Genomic DNA, 20,041 nt, shown 5'->3' on the forward strand with positions numbered 1-20,041 from the left:
GAGCGCAGACAGTATATAATGTACAAAAAAAGCACACGTTGGTATTTTTACCATGATAAACTTACAACGTGCAGGGCTGTTGGTTAAGTTCATCTCAACTGAAATGCTTAGATTTAAGGATCCATTCAGGAATATTATTCTACATCTGATGAATGCCTGCAAACCACAAGGCACAATGTACAGCCACTTAAAAATAATAATAGCTTAACATTTAAGCGTTAGTTCAATTACCCCACGATAAAACATACTCGCAGCGAGGGTGGCCGGTTTCGCTGAAATTATTTTCTTAAACGAATGTCACTTTTGCGTGAAATCAAGTCCTTTATTCCCACGTGGTGTCATCCACAGCAACCGGGCACCTGCCATCAAAATGTGGAATTTCCACCGCCGGCGGAGGTATCGCCCCTGTCCCACGTACATTCGAGCACTGAGGCACACTCACCCTTTATTGTTTGACATTTCCCCCCCAACCGACATTCTTAACAACAAAACCAAGACGGCGACGGGAGCATTATTTGCCTCCTAACCATTTAATTAGATGCACTCTACGCGTCAGACTCGCGGAGGGCATTGCGCTGAGCCACACAAGCTGCCCCCGTGCTACGAAAATCCCTTAAGCTGTCACCTCTCTGTGCCCGGGGGAGAGAGCGCGGGGGGGGGGGGGGGAGTAGAGAGAGGAGGGGGGAGCCTTGAGGGAGTCAGCAGGGGCGGAGGGAGTCGAAGGATTCGGAGCCGGCGAGCGGGGAGGAAGCGCTGAAAACCTGACTCTGTGCCGAGCTACCGAGATAATTATGTCATTACAGCAGCACCAATCGAGTGTGGCCAGACGCAGCGGAAAGACAACAGGAATAAATCAGACGGAACCTGTCTGCGCTGTGAATTATGAATGCAATTACACGTGATTACTTCACGCAGCGCCGATCATTCTTTTCGGAGCAGCCGTAACTATTATGAGTAACTAGCGGTGCATCGCATGCTGAATTCCTCATAATTTATATGAAAGGGGACGAGATAAGAGCAGAAAGGAGCGAAATGGAATTGCACGGTTTAATCAGCCTGTTCTGGATTTACAGTCGGAGAATGCTGCACTGGGTAGCATTTCATTCATCATTTAATCCCGGCCCTAATGTGCAGTTTGAGCTGAGGTTGCAAATGCCCTTTCATGTCTGTGCTTTATTATCGCCCGCTGCTAATGTGATGGCGTACATTAAACACGTTGGAAATTTGAATACATTTCTAATGTTACACTGGTCAAGTGGATTTCGCTCCAAGGAAAATGGAAGCTATGTTTCATCCGGCATGTAGCCCCGCTTTATTTTATACAAGAAATGGCCATTTGTAAAAAGCAATGTGATACCGCAGAAACACAAATTCAAGGGAGGGGAGCGTGGGTGGGGTGGATGGGTGGGTGGTTTGGTTTGGGTGGGTAGATGGGAAAGAAATGTGAATTGATGAATTAATCGGACTTAAAACTTTTCCCGAAACCAACTGGGCAAACAACCCAAAGCAAGACCCTCCTGACACTGAGTCTCGAGACTCAGGTGAGATATTCCTGGGTGAATAAATGAATAAATAATTGTTATTTTTACAAATGTATTAATGAACACGAAACGTCATTGGCGTCATTATGCTGGAAATGGTTCGCAGGTCCTTCAAAAGCAACACACAAATACATTTAATTTAATTGTCAGAATACTAAAAAAGGGTGACACATGGCTAAATTAGAGAAAACCACATGTAAAAAAAATGTCCTTGAGAACTACCAATCTTATTCACATAAGTACTATTACACTGAATAAATGCAGTACAATACGAATGCAAACCCACGTAAACATCTTATAATAATTATCGTCGCACACCGGTACGCCACGAATGCAGCTCGTGCCGAGGTGGGTGTTGTATTTCACGGTGTCTTTCCAAGCAGGAAACCAAATTGAGGAAGAGGAAATCACAATATGACAAACGGATCTATATTAGCGGCTGCGGTCTGCCCGCTGAACGACAGGGGAAATCTCGCTTCGCTAGCGACAGCTCTCACGAGCACCGCCTCTCTCTGATGAAATGCTAAATGTGCACGACCGCACGGAAATGTCTTCGCAGGCGCACGGCACTCGCGATCCAGAGGTCGCCGCCAGTTCCAGCCCGTTGTGCAGGTAGTGCGTGGCGGGGCAAAGTGAGGGTTATTCCAAACTCTTGCCAAGACGCCTGGGTCAGCGTCGAAGAGTAGGCCAAAAATACCGCTCTCTGCAGGGGCTCCCGAGGGCGCCATCTAGTGGAGGCCACTCTGGCAGAAGTGGCGTGAGGAAGTCTCTACTACCTGTACGTTTCACTTATTTTATCATCCTAATAGACAGTGGTTTGGGATTGTGCAATTTGGCCAGTTGGTGCTATTGGCAGAGCACCGGTCTCACTATTCGAAGGTCGTGAGTTCGAATCTGGGTCAGCAGTCGACTCGTCTTCCCCATGGGGTTGATCAAATCTCTGCCACTGTGTGGACGTAAGCAGTGGCAGTCGCTTGCTTGTTTGGCTCTCCACAACAGCAATGTGGATGTTTTCTACGACTGGCGTCGGGCAACCACATCACGTCGGCACTGCCCCGTGCTCCTTTCCTTGAACGTTTTGTCTTTTGATTATTCACCACAAGTACGACACCAATCCAGGGTGTGCTTTAAACCAAGATGTGAGTTGCGTAACTGCACCGAGGCTGAGAACGTAATTTGGTTAATTAGATACGGGCAATTCGGTAGATTTTGTTAATGAAATATAGTAACATGTGAACCTCCGGTGCTTCACCACAGAACACGGAGAAAATTCTGTGATACGATGCAGAAGGAAGTAATTTGAATTGCGTTTTAATCTACCTAAAGGAATTGGCAGTGCATTGGCTTACATTTAAATGGGCAAAGTATACGGTTCATTCAGAGACCGCAAGAAATCACGTCTCTCAAGCCTAAAAGGCCACATTACGATGAAAGTGAGTATTCTTAGAGCCCAGGATTATCTGAATAATACATAAACTGAACAAAAATACATGTACATCGAACCCAAGAGGGAGATGAAAAGTCAGAATTTGTATTTATCCTGGAGGAATCCGATATGCTATGAAGCACTTCGGATTCCGCTTCTGAATGGCATTTCTCTCGCAGGACTGGATTCTGTCACTGTAAGCGAGCACCTATTAAGGCTGGTATGGAACTAGAAGTGTGGTGGCATGATCAGGGAGTTCCACGGCAGCGTGCATTTGCTTTTTCAGAGTTCCGGAGAGGACACGCTGAACCAATCATTCATCGCAGACGAAGTCAACCTCGAGGAGACTAAGACCAAGGATTGATTTCACTTGCCACCGGTGTTGTACATAACCGGGAATTAAACTTGTGTCTATGGGAATGTAGTCGTCTTCCAAACTAACAGCACCAGTCATCTACACCCAAAGACAAAGATCTTCACAGACTGTCTGGGCAAGTGCTGTTAGCGAGTAGTACATATGAAGGCCGGCACGGCACACAAGAGGTTGGGTGGCCAACGCCATGCCCGGCCGCCTTTGTCTCCCTAGTGGCGATGTTTACACACACTACACCAGGTACTCATTTGAGTTTGAGTCGACCTAGGAGAGGCCCAGGACCGATTCAAATTATCGTCCGTGGTGTTTTCCGTGAGCAGGAATCAAACTCGAGTCGCTGGGTTCGTTGTGCAGCGTGCTAACCGTTGCACCACCGCTCCCCTTAACAGCACAAGTCACACACCCACACACTTCATGCGCATACACACAGATTATAGAATAATAACTACATACCAAAACAAAGCAAGCATTACAATTTTTTTACGTTAATGGATATTCACTCTATACAATACGCCTAACATTTCGGTAATGGTCGCGTGATAGTGTAAAATAAATACACTTTTGTAAATAGATATCTAAAAAAAAATATTATTAAAATGCTACGGTTTAATGAGTTTAGGATCTGTTCAATACATTTAAATTGCTTGGCAATAGAATTTGGTTTCCAGATAGCGCGTCCGTTTTTTTCTCTTTTTCCAGAAGAGTGGTAAAATGGAGCGCTCAGAGTTATAACCGGAATACTCATTGTGACTTTGAAAAAGTGAACAGTAATAGGATTAGTTTCATTGCAGCTCATCACTTTATCCAATGTTACTAAAATAAGTACATGGTTGTGCATATAATGAATTTTTGCAATGAACAAGACGACGAATTCTGTCGCGCTGCCAGGAATAAGAATGTGTAAACTGCTCTCAAAATTGGCCAAAGGTAAAACATGAACAAAGCTTAATTACAGCTCCTTCACATTGTACATCAATAATTACCAGCGTGCGAGAGTCTCACTTTTTGTTTCAAATAAAAGTAATAATTTGACTGTTTTCTTTTTTATGATTTCACTGCTTTCACAATCTCATCAAATGCGTTGTGTGTGTTTCATGTCGACGATGGCCGATGACTGGGAATACATTACTTGAGTAGTGGCTGGATTGGGTGAAACGCATCCGATCAGGCTCATGCCCTGCCGGGGAGGTGGAGCGGTGAAATACTGTGCTCGTGTGCGGGTGCCAGTAGGCAGCTGTGTGTGTGTAGAGGTGTGTGGATGGCTGTGTGTGTGGGACCTGGGAAGGTGGGTGCCGTGGGTGGGTTGGTCGGTGCCTAGCTCAATGCTCTGACAGGCACTGTGACCCACTTAGGCAATGACACAGAGCAACACTAACACCGATACGCACAGAGTCACTGATGCGCTGCAGGTTACATCTCTTAGAAAAGGTCAAAGTGGTTTCGTGCTCAGATGAGAATAGGGCTCTCGCTCACGCCGTGATTACGGCCCTGAGGAAGTGACAGGAATTCGACGTTCCTATGACAGGAGTTAAGGCAAGCACGCTCCATTTATTGACAGCGATGAAGCGCCGAGTTGGCACCCGGCTGGGATTGGAACTCTCAAAACGTCTGATTGCGAGTCACGCGCTCTGAACCACAGCGCCGGCCGTCTGGAATTAAGCGTGAAGCCCTTCATGCGGACCGAATGGCCTTCTCAAAGAACGGTGACCCCCTCCCGAAGATAAAGAACTCGGTGCACAAAGCTCGGTCGAGAGCACCGCACGTGGAACACTCTGCTTTGGTGAGCAATGCGCAGGTTTCGCTCGCTCTCTGCAGTGGTGGTAGTAGGAGTAGACGCATGCCTTCCGAAAGAGGGCGCACGGTCATCCAGCTCACAACGCACCGCACGCGTAGACAGCTGCCTGCCGAGTAGTGCACACAGTACACACACAGTACACCCACAGTACACCCAATGTTGTCCCACGTCTGACCACATAGCCGCGTGTAGAGTGAATTTAACCCCCATAACAGAGCGGATTTTGCGTAGTAACAGGTTCGCCGCATTATATACAGCGCAAAATCGCGCGAACCAAAACCCGCATAGAGTGAGGGAAACCAACAATGTCCTGGCATCTCGAATGAAATAAACGAACGTCTGCTTCAGCAGCAGCATCAGCAAAACCCCCAACTTAACGTGCAGGTCCATCTACTGCGGCATCGGTGTTTGTGGTCGATAACTTGACTTGGACGAGTCCCGTTTATTTCTGGCGTGAGCAGCCAGAAGGGTTCATCACCCACAAGCAAACACAAACCGCGTCTGCTGTGAGACACGTGCTTGCGGCTCGCAATGGGCCCCGACCCGGCGACATCGTCGCCTGCTGCTGCTGCTGCTGGTGGTGGTCGGTGTGCTTGAGAAGCGCACTGCGAGCACGCAACGTGATGCCAGAGGTTGGCTGAGGTCTGGTGGGGTGGGGGGCTGGGGAGGAGGGTGCTGTGGGGGGGGGGCTGTGGGGTGGGGTGCTGTGGGGGGGGCTGTGGGGGGGGGGCTGTGGGGGGGGGCTGTGGGGGGGCTGTGGGGGGAGGGCTGTTGAGGGTCTGTGGGGGGGGGCTTTGGGGGGGGGGGCTGTGAGGGGGGTGGGGGGGGCTGTTAGGGGGGCTGTGGGGGGGGCCCGTTGTCGTTGTTTGCCAGTTGAGTGCCCAGGCTGTGGGTGCCCGGCTGTTCTGCGAGGGGGGTAGCGTAGAGAAAGAGGTCACAAACCCTCATCCGAGGCATGTGACAATTTTCCCTGATTAGCCTCTATTACAGAGCGCTGCTGTCTACTTGGATTACGTGATTGACGCCTGGGGAGGGGGGTTCGAGGGGGGGGGAATGGCATAGAACAACAAACAGCCACGGCGGGGTCCATTGTACTAAAAAAACCATCCCCACTTGTTGCTGGGCAACAGCCCAGCCTCGTGCCCGTGGCGCTCCGAGAGCGCGTGCACTCGAAGTCGAGTCAGGAATGTGCCGGCCAAACTTCGAACCGTGGGGCCACAACGGGGTTCGGCCGGAGAGCGGCATTCGAATGCGTGGAGCATTTCGTGTCCACCGTCTCCTGGTGCCCCGCGTGGTCCAGCGGCACGCGCGTCGCCTTGCACCTCACGCCACGTGTGCAGGCAAGAGCTCACGTGGGCATCGTGTGCAGGCAAGGGCCACGTGGGCCACGTGCGCATCGTGCGGAGAAAGGAAGCGGCCACACGACCCGTCGGGTTCAAAGGGCGCGCCCATTGGAGGTCCAAAGGGAGTTCAGCTGCCGCTGCTGCCACTGTCTCCTCGACGCCGATGTTCAGCCACCGCGCCGAGTCCCTCCTCATTCGAGGCTCATTGGATTTCACTTTCAGGTGGTGGCCGTCACGAACAAAGGCGAATGATGAAGATCCCCCGTGTAGCCTTGACACAATGTTGAGGCCAAGTGCTGCTAGCGAGCACCTATGAAGGCCGGCGCGGAACACGAGGGGTGGGTGGGTGGCCAGCACCACGCCTGCCCGCCTTTGTCTCCTGAGTGGCGACGTCTATGCATCGCAATAGGTGTCGTGCTCCTTTAAGGCTGAGTCGACCTTGGAGAGGTCCTGGACGAGTTCAGATAATCATCACTGGTGTTGGCCGTGAGCGGGAATCGAACTCGGATCGCCGGGTTTGTAGCATAGTTCACTAACTGCTACACTGCCACTCCGCATACACACGAATGTACAAAGGCAACGTTCCCATATATAGCCATTCAAGTGCTGGGGTAAGTGCTGCTGGTCAACACATAAGGGGGGTGGGGTGTGGCCAGACCCATGCCAGCTGGGTATGGGGCCAGCCACACCACACCAACGGGGTGATCCCCCAGTGGCATTGATACACACCACAGTCGGTACTCGTTTAAGGCTGAATCGACCTAAAGGGAGACACTGGGCCAGTTGAGAATGTAACTCGGGTCGCCAAACTCGCGGCGGAGCGAGCTGACTGCTTACACCACACTGGCACACGCAGTGCCACGGTGGCTACGAGATGTTGACTACCTCGCCTGGTATGCAGGAGGACTCGTGGGTTCGATCCCGACCCTGACGCCTACTGCTGTATATTTGGAGTTTGCGTGTCTCTCTCCCCGTGGTCACGTGGACTTTTCTCCGGGTCCTCCGGTTTTTCCCTCCACATTTAGAATGATTCTGAACATCACGCGTTCCGAGTATTCGGCTGCTATAAATTTCCACGTGATGATGATGAGCCACTTCGCTGAGCTATCATTTGTGGCCATGTCGCTTCTGAAAAAAAATCTACATAGCTCAGTGGGGCCTGACCTGGTAAACTGACAAAGTTGTTTCGTTGAGTATGTCTGAACCGCGAGAGAAAATAACATCGTTTCGCTGGGGCAAGCGCCTTATTTAACGTTCCCCCCCCTCTATTTGTCGAGCGAACACAACAACCCACTTAGAAGCCCCCCCCCCCACCCAGTGCCGTCCGCCTGACAGTGCCGGAACATTTCGAGTTAAGCCCTTGCTAAGGGCGCTCAAAGCTGCTACAACCGCTTGTCAATATAGTCAATCATAGCTCTGCGAGAGAGCTGTATAACACAGGGCCGACACAGCAGCAGCAGCAGCAGACATCTCCTGATAAAATATTTATTCACTTTATAAACAGCGGCGGCCCTCGCATATAGTCTAGGCGTGAACGCGTTAAGATTTACAGCGGCGGGCGCATTTGTCACGGTTTTGGACGCGCCCTGCCCGCTTAAACATCGGCCGGGCGAGCGAGCGGCACTGGCAGAGCGCGCGTTCTCACTGTCGGCTCATTCACATTTCGGAGGGGGGGGAGGTAGGAGAAATCTGTTTGCGATAAACTTTCATCGTGTGACAAACAGCCCCATAAAAAAAAACACTGAGATGAAAGCAAAAATATACTGCAATAAATCCTAACGCGCATTTATTTCCGCTACTTTGGCGTTCTTCGGTTCCCGGAGGTGGGGTGGAAGCCTCGGATTTCCACCGTGACTTTTATTTTTTATTATCAACATCGCCAAGCGCAAAGGCCAAAAAGGCGCAAACCACCGAGTGGCCAGTAACAAACGGCACTATTGACGGTGTCATAAATTTGAGAGAAAAAAAGACTTGGCTCTTGAACTGAGCAAGGTTGTAACAACTTGGAAAGAGTGAAGCATTGCGAAATATTCTCCCGAGCGTTCCAAGATCGTTCTTGGCTAATTCGACCTGCAAGCAGTGACAACTTGGATACCGGGGCCTTCGATAGCGAGTGCGGGAAGAATATTGTAAGGAGTTTTCCGCATGCGAGAAGAAACCGAAGTGCCGACAAGACAGTCCGTTGTGTATCGGAAGACGACGCTCACACGTGCGCATGAATGAGTTCATGAACCCGCTCGCTGTGGTGCTGTCGACGTGTGAACTCCCAGTGTATTCGGGAGTTCCACAAAGGCGTGCGATCCACCAGCCCCTGCCTGTCCAGTCACGTGTCTATGGGAGTGCATCACGTGCCTCGACGTCCTGCGTGATCCACCAAAACCCGAACGTTTAAGCCTCTGCCTTAGAAGCCACGATTCTTCCCCCTCACTCAGACCTCGTGAGCACTTCCAACAACACTCAGCACAACCACCAGGGCTGCCTGAGGGTAGGTGGTGGTGATGGCACATTTGGAACCCGAATCATAAATTACGTTTGGGAGCTCCCCTTAACAAAAGTAGAAAATCCTAGGCAGATGACGGATGAGGTATAGATAAGAGATGTAGATTTAGTGATGCAATAGAGAATGTAGCCAAAAGAGAGATGTAGTGAGGATGAGAGAAGAGAGACATAAGCAAGATAAGAGATAAGAGATATAATTTAACGCGCCCATATTTGAGGAATTCGGAGCACCCCCCCCCCCCCAGCGACACGGGGCCCTTCGCTTTTGCCTGGCGTGCTTACGAGCCAGCGCCTCCTCACCGCTGCGGGTCACCCAGCTAAGACGAAGACGGAGCCACTTGAGTTCCTCTGTCGCCACTGTCGCTGGTTTAAGTGGCGAACCCGCACGCTCTTCCCCCTCCCCCCCGCATCCGCTTCTTCCTCCCCCCCCCCTGCACCCCCGTGCCCAGCAGCCGTTTAATAGTCCCAGGACACATCGACGGGGGTGCCCTATTCAGAGCCGTAATCTGACGGGTTTTGTACAATTAAAGCCAAACAAGTGACATTTGGAGTATCCTCATGCGTGTAAGTGCAACTTGATCTAGACTGTTAACCTGCACGAATGGAAGCTACTGATGGGAGCGGGCTCGTGCCGCCTCTCTCCAGCTGGTAATTGCGCAATTATTCTTCTCATCAAAGCGGCTAATAATGAGCTAATTAAGTTAATTGTTAACAGAAGCCAGAGCAATCCCCAAGTGACCCTGGGCCACGTGGCGCACACTTGATGTGGAATAAATGCTGACAATAAAGCCAGGAGCTGCACAACACAGTCCTCCGAGCTGACGACAAGCAGCAATATCACTGTTGCAAGCTGTTTTGTCGCATATGTTGTGAAAACGCACGTGCTAATTTTTGTTTGTTTACATTGTGTTTGCTTTTGTTTTGCAATACAAGATGGATTGTCAGTTTTCTTTGCAATGCCTTGCTCTGGCAATTTTTACAGGAGAGTAAGTGGCCTATCGTAGGCCTGGCTTCAAACTCCCCCACCCTCTCATTTTGCCTCAGTGGCCCAGTCCAGAGAGTTGACCTGAACCAGGTAAGGAATCTAGTCAATTGATTGTGGCCTGTGCAGGCAATTGCAAAAAAAAAAATTGGCATCATAGGACAGAATAATATTGATATATAAAAGTCAAATAACTATGATAAAAGTTCCAATTTATGAGTTTAAAACAATAAAAACAGTTTTTATGTGGAATATCTGCACACATTGGCGACCATTTTATTTTCCATTTGCGTTGCCTCTGACAACGCGAGTGTCAACCTCACGTAACATGACTTCAGCCCAATCACAGCGAGAGAGCAAGTGTGACAAGACATATTTGAAATAATTTATGGACAGGGGTGAAGTTGGGTTGCAAATCAACAGTCAGGATAGTATATATATATAATATGTAAGTTATATATGATATGGAAGTTAAATAAATTCAGAAGCTATATTACACCAAATTGTACTTTATATAATGGCCTATTCTTGCGAATAATGCTACTGGAGAAATCGTAAACCTACAAATCACATCAGACGGTGCCAATTCCCAGCAGAAATTACCAGCTGCCTGGAGTGGGAATTAAACAATCGACTCTTTGCAAACTGGCTCAGCGTTGATCACTTTGGCTGCGAAGTTATACGCAGCCCCTTTATCACACCAGCGATTGCGACTACAGTAGCAGGGAACCAAAAATGAACTCAAACTGAACGTGAGTGAGTGAAGGAATGAGAACTGTGGAAAGCAGTTGGAGATGTACCGCTTGCAATGCCGTGCCTCCGTTCCCCTACAACACACGAGGCAAAAGAGGTCTAGTTGGTACGACTTGAGGTGACAAATGCACGATGGGCAGTTATCGCTGTCTGTGTTACGGACACACTTCATATTCAATTTCTTATTCCGTAGATGTTCCATATCACGCAAGTTCTTAGTTTGTTGTCCTTCCCCCGCACCTCCGATTATCACGGGTGGCTATGTACGGTGCGAAAAAAGTTCGACATACAAATTTTTTTCTCCAAATTACATTCTCTATCCAACACACTATGATACCTCCCCTATGATAAAAACCAAAATTTCCTCTCCTAAAAAGCTACGCCCTAAACCCCAACTTACAAATTAGTGATCTCGAAATAAACATTTCAAGACAATGATTGGATGCATTTGTCACCGCGGGTGGTGGTACCCACAAGCCATCTGTTGGGGCCAATGGCTTGAAAATGACCGCTCGACTCTCCGTGCTTACTTCAAAAACTGTCCGTACTCTTCGCAGACCGCCTCGCAGCCCGGCCACTTGCACACGCCATGCCCGAAGAGCGCGTGGCTGCTGCTGCTGGTGCTGCTGCCTCCGCTGCCGCTGCCCAGATCGTCCTGTGTGCCGCTGCAAACGCACAGAGAGAGGAAGGAGGGGAACCTCGCTTACTTAAACGATACGCCATTCTTATTTTACCAGGTAAGGCCCACCGAGCTATGTAGCTCTTTTACAGAAGTCATCTGGCTATCACAAATGATAGCTCAACGAAGTGGCTTATCATGTGGACATTTGTAGAAGCCAAATACTCGAAATGCATGTTCCAAACCTGCAGGGCCCAGAGAAAAATCCACGTGACCACGGGGAGAGAGATGTGCAAACTCCACATATACAGGCGTCAGGGTTTGCGATCGCACCCACGACCTCCCGCATATCAGGCGAGGTAGTTAACATCTCGCCACCGTGGCACTAAGTCTCACAGAGGTTTTCTCTGGACTGTGGGGGTGTGGATGCAGAGGGGCGGGATGCGTTTGTTCAAGTATCTTCAAGGGGTCTGCTAAAGGTGCCAGGTATCTGCATCGCATGCTCCAAAGAGTGACCGAGGAGTCCACAGAGTGACAAAGCGTGCCCGAGCAAGATCTGTACGCCAGCTCACAAACCCCACAGAGACCGCTACGTGGGGGGCTGCCAACTGTCCTCGTCCTGGCTCGACCAAGGCACCCTCTTGATGAGGTAGCTGACCAGGGAAATCTGTGAGTCATTCACATCACGAATCCCAGGTTTCCTCAGTTGCTTAATAGTAATAATAAACCACTCAAGGCAGTGAGGTTCTATGTAGTTCTCCCCTCTTCCGGAATTATTAAATATTCAACTTAATACGAGGCATTACTCATGTGTGGCTGAGTCGATCTAGGGGAGGCCCAGGACCGGTTCAGATAATCGTCAACGGCGTTGGACATGAGCGGGAATCGAACTCGGGTCGCTGGATTCGTAGTGCGGGGCGCGGACCACTGCACCACCGCTCTGCGTACACGCACTCACAATGTCCCGGTATGACGTACAGATTTCCCTGGACAGCACCTCCGATCAGCACGGTCGGCTACGTAGCTGTGTGAAAAAAGTTCAACATACGTGTATGTACATAGATAGACTCACGAAGACAAATGACAGACACGCACACACGCCACGCAAAGGGTGAACACGGGCAGGCACGTTCAGTTCCCGCAACCGCCGATAAGCACCGTTGGCTACGTACGGCGCGAAAGAAGTCCAAACACACGTGCGTACAACAGCAGCGTGAGCACGGAAGTCAAGGATCCCTTCTCCGCTGACGCAATGAGCCCCCCCCCCCCCTCACGCCCCCCTCCCCCCCACGAAGGATTCGCTCGCATTGATCCAGACGCCACGCTGAAGATGCACGCCTCTTGTTGGAGGTGAGCGCATGCCCTTTATATTTGAGCGCTGTTAATTGCTCTTGGGTAATTAACGGCGTTGCTAATTACGCAAATTGCTATTTATGCTAATAATCGTGCGCTAAGAGGAAGGGGTTACGTAAATATGATAATCAACCGCTAATTGAATTCCTAACAGTTCATTAAGGCAAGTGTAAGTGAATTAGTTTAATTAGATCAAACTTTAATGCAACGTGGAGCTGACAGACAATGAGCATTATGGATTTCATACAAACGCTTTCCTTGAGAGAACAAAACGAAGTGGAATTAAACAAATCACATTCGTTAATTTCGTATTTGCATAAAAAGCATGTTTTATTCATACGAGGGAGCGAGGTACGCTTATTTATTTACGCACAATTAAGCCAAAAAAATGTGTCTAATGAATTGTAACATGTTGTATCTTTTTCATCAATAATTGTATTTCGGTAATTATATTCGAGAAGGCAACGTCTACTGGGGAGATGGAGCGATGAAATCAGTTAAAGTGCAGGTGCTGCACAGATTGTTGCATCGCAACAATGTGAGGGGTGGGGGCGGCGATGGTGGCGGAGGCTCGGGGAGGCCTTCATCCAGCAGCGGATTGACCATGGCTGCCGCTGATGATGTTGACAACAATGACTGTACTGGAGCACCAAAGGGAAGAGATGTCGAATGCCTCCTGCCAGCAGAGCATTTCATCGCGTGGGAGAACGCTCTGCGCAGATGACACCGCCAGACATAGATGTGGAGTCACTTCAATAGACCTCTCTGCCTTCCAACGCCGGTGAACATCACACAGCGCTCCGCTTCCACAAGTCAGTTGAACCACCACGACAGCGGACGCGACAAGAGCAGACGAAAGCGGCGGCGTTAGCGCGTGGAGGGAGGGCATCCGAGCAGCCGAACCGCACGCACCAATGAAGCAAATCACGGGGTGATTGCTGCTGCGGCTGCCGCGTTGGCAGCGGTGCAGAAGCACAGCCAACAACACCAACTCAACACGTTCCCTGTCAATAACAACACCGTGGCCTTAAAAACGAAAGCAATACGCTGCGCGTAATCGGTGTCGTTGTCGGTCAATGGCCCTTCTTTCATAGCAACAACGGGACTTTTCTGGCTTAGGAAAAAGACGTGTAAGTTAAACCACCCGTTCAATCAAAATAAACACGATTGCTACCGCTTGGAATATAGATTTGTTTTAAGTCATCGTCACAAATGCAGACTTTACATGCGCTCATCGTTACTACCACTTTCTCTTTACACGTTGTTAAGTGTGCATTTAGGATCCAAGCGCTCATATTTGTCATTAAACCAGCGGTTTTAATGCAGATGTCAAAGTCGAATAAACAGACGTAAAAGGAGACATCTTTACAACCCATATGTTTACATTCTACATATGGTTCTCCTGAATAGCAGTCGACAACATATGCATTTGTTAATGAAGTGTTTTGTAAAGAAACAATCAATTTTTTATGATCTCGAGGTTTATCCTGTAAATATGCTAACACTAGCAATTAATTAAGATCTGGTTGCAAAAAGTTATATGATTGGGCACTACAAACTTTATTGACTGTGTCTTGGTAAGAAACACTTGAACGAGGCACTCCAATATAAGCTTCAACAGTTTGGGTAAAACCAATTTTAATATCTGATTTTGACAATTTAAAAACTACGTGCATGTTGCCAGTTTTTAGTTCATGGATCAGAGACATGGTCCTTAACAAATAAATAAGTAATGGACACAACAAGCTTTGCTGATGATCTATGGAAATAAGTACGTTCAGAGTAAGACGAAGAGACAGATGGGTTGAGGAATGAAGACATCACGAGCATCAGGGCCTCAGCGACGCTGCTGCCAAAGCAGAAAGAGATCCCGGCGCACGTGGGCAGCAGGGGAACAACCGACAAGAGACGGAACGAACTCCGTGAGAGCGGAGACCGAGAGGGAAGTGACAAAGAAGCAGAAGCGATGGCAGCAGCAGCAGCAGCGAGACAACGTCACAGAGTTCGGAGGTCATGAGTGGACAGGTCACAACTGGACAGGCACAGCCAAGGGGAGGGGCGAGTGGGAGAGACTTGGGGAGGCATGAGGCCAGCAGTGGAACGCTACAGGCTCATGTCAACAACAACAACAACCTGAATGTGCCGTACCTGAATGGACAATTGCCAATTTAACAATAATTTTTAGACGCATGGTGCTCATACGTAACGGCAGTGGTGAAAAATGTCACATTTTAATGTTCAACCAACGGTGGACCTCCCACGAAGTGGTACGGGTTGTTTTTATCAGCCAATGAGGGATGATTGGTTCAATTTCACCACGAACCAGGAATGTAATTCACAACTTTCCACATCAACACCCAGCCAGACACCACCGACACTGTACCTGAAATTAATTTCATTGCATTACGTTTAAAAGAAAGCTATAAATTGCAACAGAAAAGTTAGGCAATTTTGTAATGATTGCAGTCTGGTGTATGGAAGGCATGGCACATACCAAGTGGTTTAAATTACAAAAAGCAACACATTAGACACACACATGCACAACATACAGAGGCACTTTGTTTTTAACATTTGTTCATCCTTATATGTCTGCTATTTAAATAGCACATCCGATGTTTCACTGCTCCGGATTGCTATAATCACTCCACTTATGGTATATTGTATGCTAATAAATGTCTGGCAAGTCTGAAATTCTTAACCCGCACAAATGCTTTCCAGAAAAAAAAAAACTTCCCTATAAGGAGGCACTCACGAGCAACAATTATTCTACAAGAGCATGTTATTTTAAAATAAATACCAAACTGTGGGCCGAAATCAGCATTGGAAAGTTACCAGTAGTTGGCAATTTCAGGTCAAATAAATCTTTGCTTAGTTTAAGGCTTGGGGGGGGAGGAAAAATGTAGAATCGAACTTGTGGGCTAAACGATGCGAGTGCTCATGTTCGCCAAGGGTGGCACAGTCAGGTTTTTTACAATCGGGTTTAATTGCCTTTTTATATTAAACCCGATCATCTGAGATTGGGAGAAATCCGGTTTAATTGATTATAATTGCAGAACCGCACTTCGCCAACTTCTCAACGATGGGCTTCATCCATTCCAAGCTAAGGAACTCACTGGCGGTGCCCACGATTGTGGAGAAGCTCGTGTTCATCAAGACCAACCTGCCCGCCGCATGCTATGACTACCCCGTGCCCGACGGCCCCCCCGAGTACGATACCAGCACTGACGAGGAAGCAGCCTAAGCCTTGGATCAGAGTTTCGTATTCATTAAACCAGGTTTTAATTCCCCGAAATCGGGTTTAATTGTATTAAAGAAAAAACCCGATGCCTGCCGCTGGAAAAATCGGGTTTTTTCTACCCATGATGTTCGCCCACAAGTATAATCATTCGCTCGGTGCTGGTGACCAGAACATTTTGAGAAGTCCGAACAAATGCTTAATGCCCACACGTGATAGACATGTGTAACAGGACACATTTTCCACTCAAAACCTGGAACGAATTTGAACAAATGGATTTGTCTTTTAAGAGAGAGAGAGAGTGGATAAATGTTGGCTATTTGTGACGATCGCCTCGATAGAAATCTACAATATGACACGATATATATTTTCTCTCTCTCAATAATTTAAAGCAAATGTTGGGGGGTACGTCACGTGATTTGTGGCCTGCTATGACACCTGGCACACGCAAGTTTACAATTGCGCCTGGTCTGTAAGTCGGCACTCAGTCTTCTTCGTGTCTCCTGTCCAACCCATATCGCCTTTTCCCAATGTTCTGCACAGGCCACCGCTTCTGGTGTTGGCATTGCCAAATCTTGGGGAGTGGCATTGTGGTGCTGCAGGGCATCTCAGGTGATGATCCACGTGGTTTGCTTCTCCCGACAAGCACATTGGTCGGTTGCGCAGAACCCCCAATTGCGCTCAGTGCGCCAAACAGTTTCGAGACTCACGGCATTGTGCACCATTTGTAAGACAATACCACATTAGCAGTTCATATCGTGATGAGCACCACGATACATTCTGAGCGTGTGTGATGTTAACGCACGTTCACCCGTGTTGTATTTAGTCACGTAAGTGTGGTTGTTGTTGTTAGTGTCAACATATAGGGGGGGGGGGAGGAGAGTACGTCTGACTTCCCGGCACGTCCTTTAATCCGCAGAATGTGGTACTGCTCGTTACTTCTGCCTCTCACTCACGTGTGCCTCTTGACCTCCGCTCACAATGGAACTCTCATTACAGATATTCATTGAGTACAAGGGTAACTGCTACACGAGTCAAGATTAACTGTTGTCTATGAGACAAGGTTAAGAGCTTTCCCTGATTCATTACGAACGGCTCTTAACATTCACCGCAGATCGTTAGTGAATCAAAATTAACATCGTAAGTGAACGGGTAGGTTATTAGTAGTCAGTGCGACTTGGAGAGTCAAGCTTTATATGCAATGTTAATATGCAATGTTAATATGCCATTATTGCGTATGGCACTGCGTTCAGGAGCCGCATGCCAATCTTGGGGTCTGCAAGCCAAGAGGAGAGATCTTCGGGAGAGAGTTTGCGTAGCTTTGCTATTCCCCCTCCATTGAAGGAACGCAGACTGCAGTGATTTACTGGACGGTCCATGGTGACGTACCGCACTTATCCAGGCGAGTACAAAGACTCCCGTTCATCAGGAGGGTCATGCGGTGGGACATTTCGTCAGTTCCCTTGAGGAGTTTCTTAAGCGCAAGGCTGACGGCCATCAGCTAGTCAACGACAACGGTGTCAACAGACCACAAGGCAAACAATAACAGCCGTCAATGAAGCGGTGCTAACAGCGGCCCATCGATCCATCGATCGGGGTTAACTGCTGTCTCTGAGGCTAAAGTTAACAAAAGTTAATTATGCACGTTTAGCTGTTGTTAATTGGTGATAAAAACGGTTCTCAACGAGCGCAGGTTTACAGCCGTCAACTATTTAAGGATGAAATTTGTCTATGGGTTGAGGTTAATGATTGGCGATGAACCAAGTGTCACAGTTTGCCAAGGAACCACAAGTAGGTCTTCTATGAAGACGCTGGTCTTTGATAAGGTGCTGGTCCCTGCCAGAGGAAGTATGGAATTCCCACCACTGGCTCCAGTGCACCCAATGGTAAAGAGTGCCATGCCATGCTCATTTAAGGCAGGAGTTATGATTTCAAGTCAAATGAGAAAAACCGAGTGGCCGTCTACTGAGCCATGGCCAATGAAAATCCAGGCTCAAGTGGTCAATCGGGTCAATGCCACACCTGACCATCACGACCTTCTTTCTCAATTGCTAAAACCCACGTGGTAACATCGCCCCCCCCCCCCCTACTGGCGGACTGCACCAATCTTTGAAACGTAGTGCCATAAGAATTTCGCAAATACCAAAAGCGCGCACGAGCATCATCATCATCATCCATGAGGAAATCTGAGCCTGTTACACTTTTCATATATCGTCTTAAAACTCACCCGTTTTTACAAGCTGCCTCAGTCACTTGGATGGAAAGCGCTTTGAGGCCTTGTGCGGATTGTGTGATATAAAACTGAGTTCATCATCGTCGTTCTGCACCGGTTAACTGCTTCCAACTCTACGAAGCAAAACGATTGTCAACGAGCCAATGGCGAGCGGGGCCCTCGCCAACGGCAACGGTCCCCGCGGCGTTCTGGCCAACTCACCTCTCCCGCCGCTGAGAGTGGCTCACCGGGCCCGCCTGCCCGTTGGTGAGCGACGGGAAGGGCAGGCTGGGGGAGGTCTTGGAGACGGTGGACGACGACATGGAGGAGCCGGAGGAGGTCACCGAGCCGATGGACCCTCCCAGCGAGAGGTCGAGGCCTCCGTTCTTGGCCGCTGGCAGGTGCGGGGGTGGCTCCTCGGAGCTGTGCGACGCCATCGCCGCCTCCTTCCACAGCTGCTGGAGCTCCGCGGGGATGAGGCCTGGCGCCAGCGCACGGCAGACGACAACGGCGGTTAGCGGGGCGGTTACCGCAGCAGTAACCGGAGAGTGGTTGCCGGCAGGTCGCAACGTTGAAAAGCGCACGGTCGCACTTTACTTCACACGTGGTGGCAATTTACTTTGCTCAGTCGGTGGTAGCCGTCGAGGGTGTGACGAGGTTTATTTTTGTTTCATTCCTGTTGCTCCGTGCCCCCTGCTGCAATGTGTACCAATTGCCGACTTCATTGAGAGCGATATCGGCACGTAAAATAAATATTGATGTATGATTGATGTAAATCCCTGTTAGACCCAGCACGAGGTTCCCTTTGGCGGTTGACAAAGACAAGTAACACTTTGTGCCAATGTCACGGAGAGAACGGGCGGCGGCAGCGGCGGTGGCTACACACGTGGCCTGTCATCCAGCAGCACTGTCGAGGCGGCAGTGAGGGTTGGTGGATCACCGCACAGATGCCGTGGAACTCCCTTCCCGTGGGCGTCGAGGATCTGCAATACCCCTGGCTCGCCAGGAGTAGGCGGTACAGCAAGTGGACTAATTGCCATTTGTTTCCATCTGAATGGAATACGAGTAATGCCCCGTCATATGCTTGGGTTTTCTCCAGGTGCTCAGGTTTCCTCCCCACTTGCATAATAAACACCACTCATCATTAATTGGCTGAGAAACGTCACAAAATAACAACCCAGATCTCAGTGTGGCTCTCGTGGGTAAATAAGTAAAAAAGTATATATTTAAATCACTGCCTGAGTATTGCCATGGAAACGAGGAGACGACTGTGCCGGTCCTATCCGACTGAAGGCAGCTATCAGACATCACGTTTGGGTGTTGTCACCCAACTACAAACATTATACGCTGTATAAACTACATAACTCAATTCACATCACAGTTGTGTAAAATCATTGAGGTTATAGACGAACTACAATCACAATTGTTTCGAAAAGTGTTATTAGGATGAAGGGATATTTCAAAATATCTGAGTTTGAGAAAAAAAATTGTTCACCTCTGTTTTTGTCGCGAACCTCCGCGGAGTCCCTTGGGCTACTTGGGGGCCCTGAGCTTTTGCGCAGCCGGCCGATGCCCTGGTACAGCCCAGAGGTCGCAAACGGGTTTTGATTCCTTACCCGTACCCGTACCCGGCCGCACCAGGGTCGCAAATGGGTACCCGTACCCGTACCCGGCCAGGTACGGGTATCGGGTAGGGTACGGGTATCAGGTACCCGGTTGTGACCTCTGGTACAGCCCACTCGAGATGTGCGCCGCTCATGCCCAGTTCGGCTGAGAGACACTTTGGCTGTTGTCTCGGAGCGAATTGGCAATTTATATTCACTGCCCTTTATTTAAACAGACAATAGCCCGCCGAGGTTATTAATCTCAGATTTCCATCCATTGCAAATGTACTCATTCTCATCTTCATT

The 20,041-nt window shown here is 49.0% G+C and overlaps 1 protein-coding gene across 12 annotated transcripts in view; it reads right to left on the minus strand.

Annotated features, from left to right (window-relative positions):
- LOC133342575 (forkhead box protein P1-like) overlaps positions 1-20,041 on the minus strand; it is a 397,236-nt gene that overhangs the window by 92,490 nt on the left and 284,705 nt on the right. For all 12 annotated transcript variants that reach the window (XM_061551765.1, XM_061551773.1, XM_061551771.1 and 9 more), the window contains 2 exons: positions 18,354-18,612; positions 11,243-11,377 (listed from right to left, as the gene is read on the minus strand). In XM_061551765.1, the coding sequence (XP_061407749.1) occupies positions 11,243-11,377; positions 18,354-18,612 (394 nt within the window). The remainder of the gene's footprint in view (positions 1-11,242; positions 11,378-18,353; positions 18,613-20,041) is intronic.

The sequence above is a fragment of the Lethenteron reissneri genome, chromosome 15, assembly GCF_015708825.2.
Source record: "Lethenteron reissneri isolate LAM-NWPU_2019-01 chromosome 15, ASM1570882v1, whole genome shotgun sequence".
NCBI lineage: Eukaryota > Metazoa > Chordata > Hyperoartia > Petromyzontiformes > Petromyzontidae > Lethenteron > Lethenteron reissneri.